This window comes from Anastrepha ludens, chromosome 2, assembly GCF_028408465.1.
Source record: "Anastrepha ludens isolate Willacy chromosome 2, idAnaLude1.1, whole genome shotgun sequence".
Lineage (NCBI taxonomy): Eukaryota > Metazoa > Arthropoda > Insecta > Diptera > Tephritidae > Anastrepha > Anastrepha ludens.
The window spans coordinates 23,119,374-23,140,090 of record NC_071498.1 but is presented as its reverse complement, the minus strand read 5'-3'; the positions used below and the strand labels follow the sequence as shown (position 1 = coordinate 23,140,090).

Below are 20,717 nucleotides of genomic sequence, written 5' to 3'. Positions count from 1 at the left end.
TGATGAGTGAAAATTTCGCGAAACTTTAAAACCATTAAGCTATAAAAACAATGTTGGTGCCGAAGTTAGTACTAGTACCGGCATATGCGTATTGTAGTTCCGTCTAAAAATGTTAACGCGTTCGGAGAAGTTTGACAGTTGTTCGTGCGGGCAATGGCGATTTTTGTATTTAATAACTTTTATAACCGTTTTAGCATACTTCTACCTGTACCTTAAACGGAGACGATTTCAAAATATTACTTCAAATATACCAACGGTTTTTGGAATACCATTTATTGGAGTAGTATATAAATTGATACCCATAAAACGTACGCTGAATAAAATGCATTTAGTGAAAATCTAATATTTTAATAGAATTTTATTTTATTGAACCTGACAGGGTTTTTGTATGCAATAAGTTCGTATTTTGAAGAACTTAATACTTCAACATATGCAGTGTGGCTCGGAATAAGTCCAATAATTATCACGATAGATCCAGAAATAATAAAGACAGTTACATCGTCTGCGGAGTTTTTGAACAAAGCGGAAACGTTATACGACCCTCTTGATGGTGCTGTACCGGAAGGGATCATTACTAGCAAAGGTAATATTGAGTTTTTAAGTGCATTTAGTAAAACGCGTGGTCAAAACTAAATCGAGTGAAATCAGCCCTTTAGAACATTTAAAAAAAAAAAAAAAAAAATGAAACCATGTTTCCCTAATTTTTATATATTTTGCAAATACCTGAAAAGGAAGCCGTTTTTCCTTGACCAATACTAACTAACTTAATTAGAGTTAGGATTTCTCAACCAATAACTGCCTAATTCGTTAGACATTCGTAGGTAAATCAGTTTTGCTCTAAAGCATGGTAAATTAGAATTTGTGTAACATGTAAAAAATTTTAAACTAAACCTAGAAACATGTGCACGGGCTGGTTAAAAGTTCTGCAGTGATTATTTATTACCAAAAAAAAAATATCGAAGAAAAGTTTTCAGTAACTAACTCGGCTGTTTCACAAGTAATGATATTAGTTTGAGGAGCAAGAAATCAATTATTTTATGTTTGCGAAAATGGTTCAAAACTAGTGTATGGTCGATCTTTAGCTCCTAGGCGATGCTATGACTACTAACATGCCGGTCAACTTCGATTATCTCTGTGATTTTATCGATATTTTCTTTAACAAAAAAAAAAGATTTATTTTTCCCCAAACTAAAATTTTAAACTAAGCCTTGGAACATGTGCAAGTCCTGGTTAAAAGAGCTGCAGTGATTATTTATTAACATGAAAACATCAAAGAAAAATTTTCAGTAAATAATCCTGTTGTTTCGAAAATAATAATATATCGATTTAACGCTGCTGGATCCGAAGTTACAGTAAACTCTGTTGGAAAATTTCTCGGCGGACAGTATAAAATTTGATTGATTTGAATAATTCAATTGCAGCAGATCCAGCAGCATTCTCCGTGTTGACGCTGTTACAACAACAACATTAAATTGACTAAAAATTTGGTACGGAACTTTTTTTCTCTCATGTGAAAGTTAAATTCTAAAATCGCAACGTTGAACATAAACTCATCTTTTACAGCGATTTTAAATCTAACGATTTGCAGAACATGCCTGTATATCTCGAGAACTATAAAAGCTGTCAAAGTTATTATTATTTAAGGAAAATAACTGTTGAGATTGAAGTGAATAATGTTACCATACGAGTAAGTACAATATAAACATTTTTTGATTGAATGAGTTTAAAGTGAGTCAGCTTTCTTCAAATGATTGATGGTCTACTCCTAATACAACCACTACAACGTTGTCATTTACTATTCGTATCATTACTAGAACTATAGATAGCCCTTCCCTCCTGAATGAAATTCAATTTAATGCTCCAAGTAAGAAACTACAACAATATGAAACCTTGAAAATTTGTTTCTCAAGAACCAATAACGGGGTGAATGCTCCGAATTCTTTTGCATGGCCGTAAGGCATCTTAGAAAACCATCTTGAATCGTTTTTTTTTTCTTAGTAATTTTAGAAACAGAAAAAGAATAAAAAAGTCTCCTTCCTCAAACCCAAAAAAAAAAAATTATCCTTTCCATCCTTACTCCCCCACAATGGTCAACGCATTATTTGCATTCTGGCTGCTAAAACAAGCAACAATAAAGAAAAGCACACGGTTACACATTGCATCAGTAGCACCAGCAATAGAAAACGGGCAACCGCGGTAATAGCGCAGACATACCAAATTTAGCGAAGTCCTCAACCATCTGTGCGATCCTTCTGCCAGAAAAATGTGAAACACAGATGGCGCTCCAAGTAGTAAGAAGGCGTTGTTCCTAAGCAACGACAGGTGGGCATTTCCACTATTTAGGACTAGTAGCGGCAGGTTAATCACCTACCCTGTCAGAAATCAAATAGATTAACAAAACCAACGCAAGGCAAGTCTTGTCGAGGGTCTATGCTCCCGAGAGGAGCGAACAAGGAAAAAAATTATTGAACTATTGACCACTAGCTAAGCATAGTCTGTGTATCCACTCAAAGACAAATAAACTCCCATACCAAAACCACTACTACTACTAAATACCTCGTCTTTCGCCATTGCAGCGTCTCTATGCAGCTAAGTTACTTTACGTTTCAGATCAAACCCGTCCATTCCATTCAGTACTTTGCAGTTAATCGCATATGATGATATAATACATCATACTTATAGTTGCAATAAGTAAAAGACAAATGAAAATTCTAATTTCTAGACGCTTGTCTAATTCAATAAGGATTTTCATAATTTCACAATTTACATTTTTCAGTTAATAAATGGAAACACAATCGCAAATTAATGAATGGGTTTTTCAACCACAAGGCGCTGATGAGTTTTATTCCTGTATTTAACCGAGGCTCGAATATAGCTGTGAACCGTTTAAGAAAAATGTCTGGTCGCGGCGAGCACAAATTATTTGATCTCATCAAACGTGTCATACTGGAGGTATCGATAGGTAAGTTCTTAATGACTAGGTATATACGAGTATGTGCCCCCATGCATATTGAAAGTTTTACCTACTGGTATATTACACATTTTTTAAAGTAAATTGAATTAAAAAATCTCAGGCATATTTATTTGTTTTAGAAACTACCATGGGAATCGAAATGAAAGAAGGATCCACGGAAAACAAGGAGCTGGTAGAATCATTTAGTATGTAAGTACTCCTATTCCTTCATACCAGGTGGGCCAAATGCAAATAAATTATTAAAAATTAAATAAAATTGCCAAAAGTTCTTTATGGCTAGGTGGCACTTCACGCTAAATCCCATATTCGTCGAATTGACGACACCTATTTTAATTCAATGTGCTGTGCTTCCGATGCTTCGGATTTGTTTTTTATGCGTTGAATTGGCTTGCTTTTTTTTGTATTAGTTGATTTTTTTCTAACTTATAGACTAAATAAACAAACCCTTTTTAAATTTGTGCGTTGAGCATTTCGTCGAAATAAAAAATTGGCTGTGAAACTACCAAACTTAATGCTATACAGGGTGGTCCATTTATTTGGTTTTTTTGTAAAAATTAAAAAAAAAAAAAAACTAACAAAAATAATTTTTTTCGGAATATTTTTGGTCTATTCGAAAGAGCAAATAATAATATTATTTATGATTAATGAAAAGGCAGATCAAATTACAAAACAATCAGCAGATAATGGTCACTGTTATCTAAGTTGAATACACTGTCGAAGAAGCTTTGAGAATGAATCGCAGTAGCATTTTATCTGAATGGTTCGAAGGGTTTCTATTATCTGCAAGTAATCCACCTATACTTTTTGCACAAATTTTCACAAAGTTACCAACAAAGACCTGGTTCAAAAATTGTAAGTTCAATGTTAAAGGCACAAAAACTTATCAACAGAATATTGGTTGGCCACGCTTACGACTGCAGTTGCTTGCACATGATTCATGCCATCGATTCAGAGCTATGTGAGTGCGGAGAGGTAATATCCCACACACACCAAGTTTTTCATTGGGTCAGACTTAATCCAATAAGGAGTTAATATAAGCAATTCGATAACTATAAAGATTTTAAATGAAAATTACACAGCAAATTTGCTTTCGTTTACTAATTAAGCTAACATTGAATTTTAGCATTCCCTTACACACTCATGATCTCACAGGCGGCGGAATACCCTGGCGTTTTGTGAATTTTCATCCCGCCATTTAAATAAATGCTACGAAAAATATATATTATTTATGGAAGACGATGTCAATCATGTGGCTGCCTCGGCTGGCTTGGCAGTAGTGCATCCAATTAATCCAGTTTTCCAAGACCTTAGTGCTGGTTTTTTAAGTCTATCTCACCATAAAAGTACTAAATTTGTTTAAATAAAAACAAAAACTTTGTTTTTGTATTTAAAACAAATTAACATATGTATAATGTATTATACATATAATTCGTTAGCACCAAATTTAATCGTTCAAAATGATTCTGTAAAAAAAATTTGCCGCAATACATTTAAAGTGTCTATTTCTTCATCATTTTCAACGTGTGGCCATAAAATCATCAGCTTTAAATACCTCAAATTATTTCATATTTTGAATTATCTGTGCATGTTTAAGTATGGATATATGTATGTACATTGAATTTGGGTTCAGAAAAAAGCACTAAAAAGGGCATTAGGCACTAAACCATTCGTTTTAATTTTCAAAGAGCACTGAATCTAGTGCTTTAAGCACTAAGTTGGCTATTATATTCTTATTACCTATTTGAAAAACACATTAGCCGATGAAATGAAAGAATTTTGTGCAGGTATAAGTCGCCTAACTTTTCGGTAGCTAATTCCGCATGCCCAGTTGTAAAATGATGACATGACATGACTTTTGCATATTTGAAGTCGAAAATCATGCATCACGTCGGAAGGGAACTATTTTTCGTGCATTAAATCTCATGCAAATCGGTCGCCACCGTGTCCGAGTGGGCTTGTGCGCATCTACCATTCAGTGAGCCTCTAATTGAAGTTCACTATAGCGATACCAGATCGGAGTATTTATATTTTTGTTTTAGCGAAGATGCGAGTACTGTTCGCGAATTTTAGGAGTCGCTCAAGCTCCAGTTCAGGGTTAGATTCTAGTCTTTCAAAACCGAGAGCACCCAGGTAGCATAGTCTAGTTTTCGGACAGTAGTTTAGAAGATGCTCTAGGGTTTATCTCTATACATTTCCTGCAAGCATCGTTAAGAGTTAGATTTATCTTGTAAGCATGCGCTGCAACTAGGCAATGCCCTGTTAGTAAACCAACTAAAGTACTACGGTTTCTTCTATCGAAAGTTGTAACCGATTTAGTTTGCTTGCTGTGCATATTGGTCCTGGAAACTTTGCAATTGGTTAAGCTAAGCCATCTGCCTTTCGCCTTTCTTCACATGTGCGCTCCTCTAGTTATTTTTTAACCTGTTTAAGTACCTGACTTATTTGATCCCCTACAAGTCTCACACCTTCTTTAGCTATTCCGTCCACTATCTCATTTTCCTCTATGCCTTTATGCCTCTCAACCCAATATACAAAAACCTGCCGTTGTTGATTGGTTCCTTGCATTCATTGACATTTTTGAATCATAGACATTTTTGAATCATAGTATGATTTTATTGCTTTTTTAGCCGCTTGGCTGTCCACGTTAGTTATTTCGCTTGTACATACAAGCTCTGCTGCTTTCTTTACAGCAAATATCTCAACTGTGTTTCAAAGTGCAATAATTAGGGAGTTTAAATGAGTTTTTGATACATGAAACATAAAATTATGGCGATCGTTTCACGGTAGGCAATGGCTAACTTCCCAGAGTATTTGTGCCATAAATCTCCTCATAACCATCTGACATTGAAGTCGACATAAACTTGTAGGTCCTTCCATTTGTAGTGCAACAACAAAATCCACACAACCATTGGAGAAGAAGTTCTGTGAAACACCTATTCTTTATACTTATATGTGTATATAGGGTCCGGCACACGAAGTGTAACTAATTAAAAAGGCCATAAATTTATTTTGGAAAATTACTCTTATTGAATTCAAAGTAAAAAATGTGTGAAAATAATACAAAATTAGTAATCAATTTATTTTTGCTCGAAAGCTCGCGGACAATGGATTTTTTCAGCGCCTCCAGACTGGTGAATCTTTTAGTTCGGGCCTTGCTCTTCAAAATGGCTAAAAAAAATAGTTCATCGGATTCGCGTCTGGTGAATTTGAGAGCCAATGTGTGGACGTTATGAAGTTCCGAACGTTGTTTTTTAACCATTCTTAGTTCACTCGAGCTTTGTGAGGCTGTACCGAGTTCTGTTGAAACGTCCATGATCTGCCAGCAAAATGTTTGTCTGCCCACGGCTTCAAAGCAACCTCCAGAATACTTTCCCAATAATATTTCGCATTTAACTTGACGCCAGGCTCGATGAAAATAATTGGAGAGCGATTGCTCAATTTGAAAAATGTTTCGTCAAAAAACACAATGTTCGGAAATTGACCGCTTTCGGCCAAGCGAAGCAACTCCTTCGCTCTCTCAAGTCTGACTTGTTGCTGCTTTGGTGTGAGATCAAGCGCCTTTTGGATCTTGTAAGTCTTGACTTTGAGATCATTTTTTAGTATGCGGCGGATGCTACTTTCAGATTTTTTTAGTTCTTTTGTTTGGAACTTCGTCGGTGATTTCGCTCAAGTCGCTTCTTCACTTTTTGAACCATTTCACGTTACGTTGCAGTCTTTTGATGACCATCTCCATGACGTTTCGCGATGCTACCAGAATCATTGTAACGAGTAATGGTGCGATAAACAAAAAATTTATTTACTTTAAGGTGCTCGAGCTCACGAAAAATCGCTGGTTGCGATTTTCCAGCCAAATATAATGCAATCACGCTATGACGTTTGAAATTCATTACTGATTTTCTTTTTTCGCGTCTACTCTCGGCAAAATGTTTCCACGCGCTTGTAAACAATACTCTGGACTGTCATTTAGCCAACTAACGAGCGAGCGGTCTGAATTTTTTACACTTCGATCATCATATTTTATTTTATATTAATCATATTTTAATACCTGTTTACTGTATGGACCTCGTACATGGTTTCAAAAAGTAATATTTATTTTACAACTCCAATTTCTTTATAGCATGATGAACAGAATTGCCAAAGTTGCAGTGTGTTCCACCATGGGTCTCGGTTTCTTAGCACGCACTTCCAGTTATTATAAATCAATCCGTTTCCTACGAAAGTTTCTAAATAAAGTTGGTTCCCATACTCACATAATTGCATATATGTTTATTTCTAAAACTCATTAACAATTCGATTAGTTAATAGAACAGCATACGGACAACAATAACACTTCCCGTAATAGTGAAACTTGGACAGATGGCAAAGAAAGCATGAGTTCATTCTTGGAAATCGCTCTGAATTATTGTGAACGGGGACAATTACAAAGGGAGGATGTTATCATCGAATCAATCAGTTTGATTGGCGCGGTAAGCAAATCATAATATGACGCTTAACGGTATTTCACATTTAAGTATTTTTTCTTTTTTTTATTCATGATTTCTTTCTAAATTCAGTCGTTCGAAACAGTTGCCACATCAATTTATTCGGCTTTGTTAATGTTAGCCATGCATCCGGATGTACAAGAAAATCTCTTTCAAGAAATCTATACGTTATCTCCAGAAAAGAACATGAAAGTTACCTACGAACATCTGAAACAAGTTCCTTATCTAGATATGGTCGTGGAGGAAACGTTACGTCTTATGCCATCCATACCAGTTGTAGGACGGGAAACTATTCACAAAACGAAATTAACATCTCAAATGGTTTTGCCACCGAAAATGCAAGTGATAATTCCTATTTTTAGTTTGCATCGTTCTAAAACTTGGTGGGGCCCCGAAGCTCACCTTTTCAATCCTAATAATTTCTTACCAGAAAATATTGCCAAAAGACATCCGTATGCATACATGCCATTCTCGAAAGGAGCCAGAAATTGTGTTGGTAAGTATTGAAGTAACTTTTTGAAAAATTCAAAAATACTCATTTAACAAAGTACGTTCACATAATTTGTATAACTGCGTAGATCAAAATGGTTCCCATATACCATGTATTTCATGCATTACCTACAGTCTGTGTCAAAAGAAAAGAACCAGTTTTTTCTTGCAACTTCAAGATATATTTCGTTCTGCTTTTTGCTGCATAATAGTCCCACTCAAGGGCTACGACGCCAGTGCTAACTCAGGTTAGCATCGTAACCGTAAACGCAACCAAACAGAAAATGAGTGAGAAGCACGCGAAGCGTTTTGAGGGGGTATTTTTATGACGCATTCGAAATCTAGTCCTGTTTTTCGACGAGCTATGCAGAAAAGCTGGTTGAAAGCATTAAGAAGATGTCAGGCTATACTCGACAGCGATGAAGACTACGCGGCTTATTGAGTAGTTGCGACTCGTCACGACTCAAAGCAACCTCCAGAATACTTTCCCGATAATATTTCTCATTTACCTTGACGCCAGGCTCGATAAAAATGATTGGAGAGCGCACATCTGCGGTTACAGTGGCCCAAACCATTACCTGTGGCGCGTGCTGCCTCCTGGTGGCCAATCGATGACTCAAATTATCATATGGACGGTCGGTCAAATAAACCCTATCGTTTCGGCAGTTTACGAATTGCTCAATTTGAAACATTTTCTCGTCAGAAAACACAATGTTCGGAAATTGACCGCTTTCCGCCAAGCGAAGCAACTCTTTCGCTCTTCCAAGTCTGACTTGTTGCTGCTATGGTGTGAGATCATGCGCCTTTTGGATCTTGTAAGGCTTGACTTTTGCTATTTGATTGGTACTTCGTCGGGGATCTCGTTCAAGTCGCTTCTTCACTTTTTAAACCATTTCACGTGACGTTGCGTCTGCGTTCTGAAGTTAGTTACACTTCGAGTGCCGGACCCTGTATATACATATACATAATGGTTTTAAATTCGAGAAAAACAAAACTTGGGTAACATGTCGCGGTTATACTCGCCCTCATGCCCAACTAAAAACCGCACTAAACAGCCACTGTTGTGGATGCATCGACTTTCCTACGACGACCCCAAATGATAATTCTGTTTGTTTACATAGACACCGACGTGAAAAAAATGGATTAATCCCAGAATTGTATTTTGGGAATTAATTTTCAAATTCAAAACTGATCGCGAAGTTGCGAAGTTTCGCTAATATGATGCTATTATGTTACCTAAGCATTATGACCCTAATGAATTCTTTGATAGAAGAAGCGGATTCGTCATAAATTTGGTTGACTAAAAATAAACTTTGAACATACTCACGCCTTACTTTCCACGTAAGTGTGGATTTTTGACCCCCAAGTCACGATTATTCTTATAATTATTATATCGACGGCAGCCGCCGTAGCCGAATGGGTTAGTGCGTGACTACTATTCAGAGTGTGTGTAGGTTCGAATCTCCGTGAAACACCAAAATGAAGAAATAGTTTTTTCTAATAACGGTAACTTGTTGGTAACTTATGTATTTTTGAAGCATCGTAATAAGTACTACCCCAACCTATATTTGATCGGCCTCAGCTTGTCAAAATATCCATCTATTTCGCGCTATGCCCATAAAAATGCTCTATGATATCGTTGTGGTCCTGGACATGCTCATAAACATACCCTTTTGAAAACGAAATGTTTTTCCCACAAATTTTATTCTTCCCCCACTTTCACTCAAAATTCCTAGAGTTATCAACCTTTGTGCCTTGCTAATGCCACCGATTTGTCAAGAGGGAAGGAGAATGCTGCTTGCTGAGCAAACCTTTTATTATTGAATCATGGACACACATATAAAACAAAGGCGCATAAATTCTAGGTGATAGCAGTAGAATAGCTGATTTGCTTTTTTTCTTGTGATTTGGTGTTTTCAATGACAGAATGATAGGCTTTTTGTCGTTGTTTGAATTGTTTGTTTACATTTTGGTTGAAATTTTGACACACAAACCAAAAATTGCAAAACTAAAATAGGTGCAGAGAAGAAACTTGCAAAGTTGGGGTTTGTACTACTGCTATCACCTTGTATGGATTCGTCTTGAATAAAACGAAACGTCCAAATTCTGGATACGCACATAAAACGAAAAAAGTTAGAGCAACTCGAAGTAAATGTAAAAGATAACCGATTTTCGGTGTTATTCTTGCAGTTCGGACGCAACAGAATGCAAAAACGGTATTGACGCCAAATTTTATCTGTAAAGCATCATACCCCCTTCAGTACAAGTGCTCCCCAAGACTTCCCACAATTTCTTCTATATTCGAATTCATTAATTTATAACATATAACGGTATGCGATTTATTTTAAACTGTTTGTTAAGTATTTGCATTTCAATTTAACTTTCAGGCTGGCGATATGCGGAAATTGCAGTAAGAATTTCTCTAATCGCGCTCGTGCGGAATCTCAAATTCTCAACATCTTTCAAATACGAAGATTTACATTTTGTCGACCATATAAGTTTGTTGTATGATGTGGAGCCAAATTTACAAGTAGATTTAAGGGAAATTTAACTAATATTTGTTCTTTTGTAATGAATAAAATTAAAAGAATCAAAGAACTAATTAAAGCATGTTTACACCAAGAATTTTCTACTGCTCTTTATCATATAATTTGTTCGGAAAGTTTTTAGAATAGCGTGTAACATTCAATAAATATTATATATTATATAATGAGGGGTATTGCCAAATGAGGGGTAAATACCATCTAATGGCTATCTAAAAGGGCTCTCTAGTGCGAATTCAACAGTAAATAAAACAATTTTGTACTCATTTAACTCCTTCTTCCGGATACCAGACGTCCTTTTAAGTGTATATAAGTGCATATACAAGTATTTATATCCAGATAAAAAGTAGAAAAGGTATTTACGGTATTACTAAACATATTAGTATTAGTATTAGTATTTCTCGGTGGCTGAATTAGAAATTAACAACTAAATTAAAATTAAATTACTAATGATAAAAGTTTATTACAATAACAATTGCGAATAAGACCAAAAATAAATAAATAAAGAATTGGCGCGTACACCTCAGTTAGGTGTTTGGCCGAGCTCCTCACCCTATTTGTGACGTGCGTCTTGAATACTATACTTCACAGGAACATTACAAAGAAAAGAAAAGTGGATTTTTTTTATTATCATATTTCCTTTAAATGTTGACCGTGTGAATTCTTTATCCTGATGCTGGAAAAGGTGGTGCGAGTCGCAAAACTCAATCGCTCAGGCACATTTTTTTTATTTTTTATAAGAGCGATCATTTACTCGCGTATGCCGATGACATTGACACCCTTGGCCTTACCGATGGCACAGAAGCTTTGACGATAACAACAACCGATGAAGTGTTTGAGAGAAAGATTTTTAATCCTTTGCGCTTTAGCGACGGCGAATATCATAGGCGATGGAACAATGACCTGTATAAGCTTTACGACAACATAGGCATAAAAACAAATAAATAACGCGTACACTTTTGTTAGGTGTTTAGCCGAGCCCCTCCTCGTATTTGTGGCGTGCGTCTTGATGTTGCTCTACAAATGGACGACATAGACATAGTGCAGCGAAGAAAAATCCAGCGGCCCCGTTGGCTGGGTCATGTCGTTCGAATGGATACAAACGCTCCGGCTCTGAAAATATTCGAGGTGGTACCAGTTGGTACTGACCTCCTTACTTCGTGCCACTTTCAAACTTTGAACAAAGTTTATCAAAATTTCATTAATACCTTAAAATTTTTAACCAGAATTTTCAGAATATTTTTGGGTATGCAATTTTATAGATCATTGAATTTGAAAATTTAAATATAATAAAGAGCAAGTTTCAAGTGACAATAAACTACCGTTTATTTTGGCAATTTTTTTTACGGTGCTAGGACTTGTTTTCCACATGAAAAAATTTCGAACATATACTTTGTATGGAAAAAAAGGCGTCACCACAGAGACATATTTAGAACAGTAATTTCTAGAAATTCAGGGGAGCATTGATCAGTCCTTAATTCTTTTTTCTCCCATTTACAATACCAACCTACTTTAGAAAAAGTGTAATTTGTGCACCAAGTTTCATTAAATTATATTAATTTTTGCTCCAGTTATCGTGGCCATGACATGGACGCATGGACAGACAGACAGACATGGCAAAATCTTTTCATCACTCTAAGGATTTTAGTAACATATATACATATACATATGTCTATATCTATCTCGATTCCTTTAATTTAGAATGTAGATATTTTTGGCAAAGCTTCTCATAAAAACCCATCTGACGCTCGGTGATGGCATAAATATGCAAGTATCTCCATTTATGGAACAGCATCAAGACACACACCACAAATTGGAGAAGGGCCTCGCCCAAAAACTCAACCAGGAATGTACGTGCCAAACTATATACATTTACTTCTAAAAATTTATGTTTGTTAGAACTCTATAGACGTCGAAACCGTGCATCTGCTTCTGGAACATACCTACGTGTTCGTCTCGGCGAGGAAAAGGTGTCCACCTGTATTTTCTATGAAAAGTCACATTTAACTAATTTATATCTACATCAGTTGTATGAAATATTAATATATGGGTGCCAAACGGTGCATCTTGGCGAAGAGAAGGTTTGAAAAAGTCATAGCCTCTTTAGAAAATTGACTTTAATTTAATTTTACACAAGTTATATGATATATTAAATTACATGGGTGCCAAATGGTGCGTTTCGCTTCGGAGTAAGTTTGTACCTTTATTTTGAAGAGGGTTATTGACGTTCGCCGCTACTTCCAAAAATTATAAACCTTCCGATATATATAAAGTTATATATGACTGAACTGAAAAGTCACGGACTTAACAAAGAAAACACAATTTTTTGCTCAAAATTGACTTTATTCATCAATTTCCATCAAGTCATTTCAGTGCCGCTTTAACATTTCAGTACCACTTTTGTAGAACGATTTATCTTTTGCCTCAAAACAGGCCTCAGCTACAGTTCTTCATTCGAGCGAAATTTCTTACCGGCAAGCACTTTTTTTAGATCTGTAAATAGCCAGTAGTCGCTGGGAGCCAAATCTGGCTAATACGGTGGATATAGGAGCAATTCGAAGTTAAATTCATGTAGTTTTGCCTTGTGATACGGTGCGTTGTTTTGAAAGTGAGCTTCGAACAGGGTTTTCTCATAATTAAATCCTCCTGCAATATAAAGCCAACACGTTCTTTGGATATCTTTACGATGTCAGCTAACTCACGCAACTTCACTTTTCGATTATTCAAAACAATTTTGTTAATTTTTTTTAGTCTTCCCGCCTCATTTGGATGTCCACTGCGTTGTGCATCATCAGTGTCTCAACGACCTCGTTTGAAGTCAGCAAATGTTTTATTGTTGTTTCTTATGAAGCGGAGTCCCCATAATACTTCTCAACCCATTCCTTCGCTTTAACGATATTTTTTCTCATCAAGAAACAGTGTAAAATTAAAACACGAAATCCTTTTTGATCCATTGTTTTGAAAATAACAAAAGTAGCGTCACGAACTAATGAATAGAATATCATGAAATTTTAACTGCTGTCTTTTTAAGATTAGTACTAATTGAAAACACACGTGAACAACAAAATGAAAAAAAATATTTTTCTAATAGCGGTCGCCCCTTGGCAGGCAATGGCAAACTTTCGAGTGTATTTCTGCCATGAAAAAGCTCCTCATAAAAACAATTTGCCGTTAGGAGTCGGCTTAAGACTGTCCACCCTCCATTTGTGGAACAACATCAAAACGCACACCACAAATATGAGGAGGAGCTCGGCCAAACACCCAAAAAGGGGTGTACGCGCCAATTATATATATATATACATATAAGTTAACAGCCAAATCATCGAACGTCCCTCGCAATGAATTCACCGAGCAACCCGCGCGCAAACAATGTCGCTGAACCCGACCACATATGCAACATAAACAAAATAATGTGAGTCGGAGCAACGGCCAGCCGTTTCCGTTGTGTCGCAAGCGTTGGAATTCTGATCGGAAATATGCTGAGTCGGTTTTACAGACCACAAACCCATGGCATGATCTTTATGTACTTATTATGTATTTAGGTTTAGATTCATATTTCCATTTATGTACTTAGCTTTAGTCTTTTATTCATTCCATTCTTATAATCAGTTTTGTCCAGACAATTGTTTAATAAAGAACGATTGACTTTACTCCGGCACGCCGCCGTTAATATTTGATGTATTGATTTACACTGTTGAGCCACAAGGCCAATAGTCCAACAAAGGGGACGAAGTCAAGTCTCCCAACCTAAACATCCTAAAGCTAATTAGAATCAAGAAGTAGCTGAGACGTGTCAGCAACACCCGCCGCTGGACCAAGGCATCATCACTGCTCCAGAGGGAAAGTGAACCAATACTTATAACTGGCGCCCAACAGAGTTAAAACTGGAATTAGATAATCTTACGATATCTATTAAGTTAGGAACACCATGGCCCTAAACAAGAACATGTAAGTGAATGTTCGGTAAAAATTAGAAAAAGTATTGATGAAAAACTATTTTAAATAAAAAAAATTGTGAACAAATTGGCAATGCGAAAGTGAGCATTACGGTATAGTCGCGAAATTATTGACGTGCAAGTGCAGTTTTTTTGTTGAAAAAAAAAAAAAAAAAAAAAAAAATTTACAGATAAAACTAATCTCATAGAAACATTAAAGCTTGCTGTGAACCCCGATGTTGTAAACGCGTTTTATTGCGAACTCACAACTTTAGCTGCATTTCAACATGAGCTGGTTTCAATTTTCCCGACAACCAAATTCTGGCATTGCAAAAGAATAGTGTCAGACATCACTAACAAAGACGAACAGGTAGAAATAGTCAACACCGAACATAATCGTGCGCACAGAGCGGCACAAGAAAACGTAAAACAGATACTTCGGGACTACTACTTCCCAAAAATGACTAAATTGGCTAACGAGGTTGTACTAAATTGCAAAGTTTGCGCTATCGCCAAGTACGACCGACACCCCAAAAAACAAGAACTCGGGAAGACGCCAATTCCCTCATTTGTCGGAGAAATGTTACACATTGACATATTTTCTACCGATCAGAAACTTTTCCTGACTTGCATCGATAAATTTTCCAAATTCACCGTCGTCCAGCCCTTACCTTCTAGATCAATAGTCGATATTGTTAACCCCATTTTACTTATAATTAATACATTTCCAAACACAAAAACCGTTTATTGCGACAATGAGCCAGCGTTTAATTCCGAAACGATCACTTCATTGTTAAAAAATCAGTTTAACATTGACGTTGTAAACGCCCCCCCATTACATAGCTGTTCCAATGGGCAAGCGGAACGTTTCCACAGTACATTAATAGAAATCGCAAGGTGTTTAAAGTTGGATAAAAAAGTTAGCGATACAGTTCAGGCTATCATGAGAGCAACAATAGAATATAATAAAACCATACATTCAGTAACAGAACAAAAACCACTCGATGTAATATAATTCACTCTATACCGGACGAAATTAAGCAAAAAATCAAAGATCGACTAATAAAAGCTCAGCAAGATCAATTAGCTAGATGCAACCCGAACAGACAGAACAGGATGTTTGATGTAGGAGAAAAAGTTTACCTCAAAAATAACAAAAGATTAGGTAACAAACTATCTCCCTTGTGCACAGAGGGCGCCGTACAAGCAGACCTGGGAACGTCTATACTTGTTAAGGGGAGGGTGGTCCATAAGGACAATGTGAGGTAAACATAGGTCATAACGCATAAGATTCTTACAGATAGTTACTACAATTCAGTTTAATCATTTCATACAGGTTCATCGGAGTGACCCTCATACTCTTATCCACAACTCACGCACGCATCACCGATTTCTCGCACGCAAGCTACATTCCGATATTGGACGGAAACGTTTTTGTATGGGAACAACATAGTTACGTGAGACATTCTACAAATTTATCTAATTTCGTGAGCATTATAGATGATACAATTAAATTATCAAAACTTTTCCCTCAGTCACACATGCGAAAATTGTTAGATGTAGATATCGACCATATTCAGAATATTTTATCTAGCTTAACGGTACACCATAGAATGGCCAGAAGTTTAGACTTTCTAGGAACAGCTTTAAAAATCGTTGCAGGTACGCCTGATGCATCAGACTTAGAAAAGATAAAACTTACCGAAGCCGAGCTCATAGAATCAAACAACAGACAAGTAATAGTAATCACTGAAGCACAGAAACAAATTAACCTTTTAACTGATGCAGTAAATAAATTAATTAAAGAAAAAAAAGGCGAGTTCGTAGACTCTCCTCATTTGTATGAAACTTTACTTGCACGAAATAGAATGTTAACCACTGAAATCCAAAACCTTATGCTCACTATAACGCTCGCCAAATCTAACATCATAAACCCCGCAATTCTCGACCACGAAGATTTAAAATCAATTTTTACCGAACAGCTCGCAGAGGTCCCAATAGTTAGTTTAATGGCAGTATCAAATATAAAAATATTTCAAATAACAAATAACACCATTCTGCAAGTACATGATGACATAGTAGCTGAATGCGACGATGGAGTCCTAGCTGTGACAGAATGCGCTACAACCAACTTTGCGACGTTCTGCAAGAAATCTGCTTATGACACATGCGCCAGCGGATTACATTCCGGAGGTTCAGCGTTATGCCACACACAGCCAAGCCACTTGGAACCGATTACCCTATTAGACGAAGGAATAATCGTTGTCAACGAACTATCAGCAAGAGTAAGAGTAGATGACGGCCCAGTGATGACAATTGAAGGCACACATCTCATCACATTTGAACGTATTGCGACTATAAACGAGGCCACGTACATTAACTACAATGGTGTTGTAAACAAGAGTCCAGGCATCGCGGCGTCACCATTGCTGAATATTACAGGACACGACCAAGTGCTCAGCCTACCAATGTTACAAAGGATGAATGAGCACAATCTGCATATAATTCAGAAGTTAAGAGACGATATGTTTTCCGGAGGGACTCCCAGAGTCTGGTTCATGGTTGGTGTAACACTCAGCCTTGCCTTTGGCTGTATTGGCATCATCTATCAGTGTTGGTACCGGAGAAGATCTTCCATCAAATTGCAAGAACTGGTAAAGGAGTTAAGTGTCACCGAGGACGGCAACAATCTTAAAGGGGAGCTAGTTAACAGCCAAATCATCGAACGTCCCTCGCAATGAATTCACCGAGCAACCCGCGCGCAAACAATGTCGCTGAGCCCGACCACATATGCAACATAAACAAAATAATGTGAGTCGGAGCAACGGTCAGCCGTTTCCGTTGTGTCGCAAGCGTTGGAATTCTGATCGGAAATATGCTGAGTCGGTTTTACAGACCACAAACCCATGGCATGATCTTTATGTACTTATTATGTATTTAGGTTTAGATTCATATTTCCATTTATGTACTTAGCTTTAGTCTTTTATTCATTCCATTCTTATAATCAGTTTTGTCCAGACAATTGTTTAATAAAGAACGATTGACTTTACTCCGGCACGCCGCCGTTAATATTTGATGTATTGATTTACACTGTTGAGCCACAAGGCCAATAGTCCAACAAAGGGGACGAAGTCAAGTCTCCCAACCTAAACATCCTAAAGCTAATTAGAATCAAGAAGTAGCTGAGACGTGTCAGCAACACCCGCCGCTGGACCAAGGCATCATCACTGCTCCAGAGGGAAAGTGAACCAATACTTATAACTTATATACTAACTGAAACGGAGGTGTACGCAATAAAACTAGTGCCATCTGCTTGTTAGGCCCGGGACTTTTCGTACTCTAAGATCCTACTGTAAGATATCACAACATGTAAAAAGGCGACACCTGTGCTCGGCAAAAAAAAAAAAATATATATATATTTTTTGCATTCGAATCGAAAAAAGTTGAAAATTTTTTGGCAAGCTTAAATTACTGGTATTAAAGTGGTACTTTAGGGTAGTAGCAACTCAGATCTGGTGGGTAAGTACTACAATGTGGCATAAAATTAGTCATCCAATTTTGCTTTTGAATAAATTTAATACTAAATAAAAAAATGATTTTGAGCGATAGAAATCTTTATTTTCACCAGCTGATTGACGTATTACGCCATTTGCAAAAATTATAAGCCTTCTGATATTGTGATTAATTTTATATATGAGCAGTGCTTGTAGTATTTCAGTTTGCACAATTAATATTTTTTATTTTGTATATGTTTTTCTATGTATTTTGATTCGTTTTCTATAATATACAGAATTTTCCTACTTTTACGTTTTTTATTGCTTAAATTTCAGTTTTTGATGTTAAGTACAGACCAATTAGTGTTTCATAAGCCTTTAACTTTTCCTTTTCTGGAGTGACATCGTAACCGCCTAAACGGTTCTGTGTAAATCATATTCATATTAAGGGGTTAGAGTTAATTTGATAGTCAATCGAACCTTTTTTTTTCAAAATTAACAATAAGGCGTTTCTTTAAAAAAATCGAAATTTAATGAAAAAAATCCTTCGATCAGGCACGAGTTTATTATGGTTTTCAAAAGCAGTATAAAATTTATTGAAATCTACCATGCGGTTTTTACGTTCCAGTGATCACCTGTTCAAAAAACATAGCTTTGAGAAAATGTATTTAAAGTTTTGCTATCAATATCCGGAGCGCCCGAGCGCCCTTTGTTAATTCTTGAATAATTCGAAAAGTATTTGTCGGATTAACTTCAAATTTTCAAACAATATTTTGAAGATATTATACTTTAATGAAATGCAAAAAATCCAATTTTTTTTAAATTCTGACTACACCTAACCCCTTAACTAGCTAAAATGGCAATTTGACCTAACAAATAAAGTCTTGGTGTTTCAATTCGCTAAATTATAACACTTTCGTATACATACTTAACTCATCTAATTTATCGCATTAATCTGTTAATATAGTCTGTAAGAAATGCTGTACCTTTAGATTATTGTTATTAAATAAATAAATAAAAGTGATTTAGCCAGAGCGAAACTGAATATAATAATATCGCATATTTACATCTTTAGCTTATTAATGCCAAATTTATATTTTTAGTCTATACCATTTTATTCTGCATTTTAGCGAATGTACGAACCGGAAATATTACAAGTTTAGACATTGTCAGTACTGTTGTATGACAACAACTGACAGCCTGAAATTTGCCCTACTGCCACCAACTTCAAGTTTCTTTCTTTTTGACGTGCACCTTAAGAAATATCGGTGTGTAGTTTTTAATATAATCATAAAATATATCTAGCATCTTTAAGTTAAATAATTATAAATATAAATTATCATGGTTTCATGATGTCAGCTGTGAATTCTGTGTGTAAATCTATCCTTACTTTGGCTGAATTTATGGGATTCATTTATGTTGTTGACAGCAGATATTAGTACATCACAGTATGCAATTTGCATTAACAAGAAAATATTTTATATTTATAGCGTGAAGATGACGATTCGTCCCGCTTACAGGCCTAAAATTGTGAAGAAGCGCACAAAGCACTTCATTCGCCACCAGTCGGATCGCTATGCGAAACTTTCGGTAAAATATTCAAAATATTACTTCAATTATTCATTGCTAATAAATAATTCCTATTCCTAGCACAAATGGCGTAAACCAAAAGGTATCGACAACAGAGTACGACGTCGTTTTAAGGGCCAGTACCTGATGCCAAATATTGGTTATGGTTCAAACAAACGTACTCGTCATATGCTGCCAACCGGTTTCAAGAAGTTTTTGGTCCACAATGTTCGAGAATTGGAAGTGCTGTTGATGCAAAATCGCGAATACTGCGGTGAAATTGCTCACGGCGTATCCTCCAAGAAGCGGAAGGAAATTGTTGAGCGTGCCAAGCAGCTGGCGATTCGTCTTACCAACCCCAACAGTCGGTTGCGATCACAGGAGAACGAATAAGTTTAAGTTTGTCGCTGTTCGTTTTTATTTTCCTCAACAACTTAAATAGAAATTAACTCCAAAAATGTGTAGTATTTTACATTTTAATGGCGGTTTCTTACTTTTAAGGAGTATGTACTGGAAGTTTGTGTCACCAAAACAACGAGTTCGGCAACCACAGCAGATGTGTACAAAAAGCTAAATGAGAATATAATGATTACAAATAGTTTTCTAATAGTTATTTACAGCAAAGTGGCAATGACAAATCTTCGCATTTCCCCGAAATTGCTTCAGAAGCCGGTGTAAAAGTAAATGCGCTCAGCCCAACCTAAGTTTATTGAGGTAACTGGGTTTGGATGAAATATTGCCACAACATATCTTACAGAAACGTGGTAAGGAACTTCAATACGATAAAAAATTAGTCCCCATTTTTATAAAATCCTTAGCACTAAACCTACCATGGGCGAGTCAAATGACCCATTTTAAACTTTTTGTCAGAAGTTCTTAGAAATAACATTATTAAATCGTCGTTTGCCTTCACGACTTTTATTAAAAAATACATCGAATGTATTTTTCAAGATTTATTCTCTTGCTAATTGTTTTACCGAGAAATATATGTGATCTTAATAATATATATAATATTTTTAAGACGGGTCATTTGACCCACTTTTGTAGGAATAGGAATACATAACATATCGGTAGGTTTAGTGTTAAAAAAATACAACAAATAGACCATATGCCCGTCTGCATCTGCACCTTCTACAATATAGGCAAGAAAATAAGGCTTCCGTATACCCCCTTGAACAAAATTATTCGTCATAGCAAAAGTAATATTTAATACTAATAGACATTATATATGT

At 36.1% G+C, this 20,717-nt stretch overlaps 2 protein-coding genes across 2 annotated transcripts; both read left to right on the top strand.

The window, feature by feature from the left end:
• The first annotated feature begins 12 nt into the window (after positions 1 to 12).
• LOC128865251 (probable cytochrome P450 313a4) lies at positions 13 to 10,495 on the top strand. The gene is made up of 8 exons (XM_054105396.1): positions 13 to 308; positions 380 to 583; positions 2,777 to 2,962; positions 3,094 to 3,163; positions 7,092 to 7,206; positions 7,273 to 7,440; positions 7,528 to 7,951; positions 10,332 to 10,495. The coding sequence occupies exons 1-8, from the start codon at positions 110 to 112 to the stop codon at positions 10,493 to 10,495; spliced, it is 1,530 nt and encodes a 509-aa protein (XP_053961371.1). The 5' UTR covers positions 13 to 109.
• Positions 10,496 to 19,077: 8,582 nt separating this feature from the next.
• On the top strand, positions 19,078 to 19,965 carry LOC128865239 (60S ribosomal protein L32). Its single transcript, XM_054105370.1, has 3 exons — positions 19,078 to 19,184; positions 19,407 to 19,506; positions 19,567 to 19,965. Exons 1-3 carry the CDS (start codon positions 19,099 to 19,101, stop codon positions 19,876 to 19,878), a joined length of 498 nt encoding a protein of 165 aa, XP_053961345.1. The 5' UTR covers positions 19,078 to 19,098; the 3' UTR covers positions 19,879 to 19,965.
• Positions 19,966 to 20,717: the final 752 nt, after the last annotated feature.

Bases quoted from the DNA above. Each gene is read 5' to 3' on its own strand.
- LOC128865251 (XM_054105396.1), top strand. From the start codon at position 110: ATGTTAACGCGTTCGGAGAAGTTTGACAGTTGTTCGTGCGGGCAATGG. The intron at 2,963-3,093 runs GTAAGTTCTTAA...TATTTGTTTTAG, and splicing joins CATACTGGAGGTATCGATAG to AAACTACCATGGGAATCGAA. The intron at 7,441-7,527 runs GTAAGCAAATCA...TTCTAAATTCAG, and splicing joins CAATCAGTTTGATTGGCGCG to TCGTTCGAAACAGTTGCCAC.
- LOC128865239 (XM_054105370.1), top strand. From the start codon at position 19,099: ATGACAACAACTGACAGCCTGAAATTTGCCCTACTGCCACCAACTTCA. The intron at 19,185-19,406 runs GTGTGTAGTTTT...TTATATTTATAG, and splicing joins GTGCACCTTAAGAAATATCG to CGTGAAGATGACGATTCGTC. The intron at 19,507-19,566 runs GTAAAATATTCA...TCCTATTCCTAG, and splicing joins ATCGCTATGCGAAACTTTCG to CACAAATGGCGTAAACCAAA.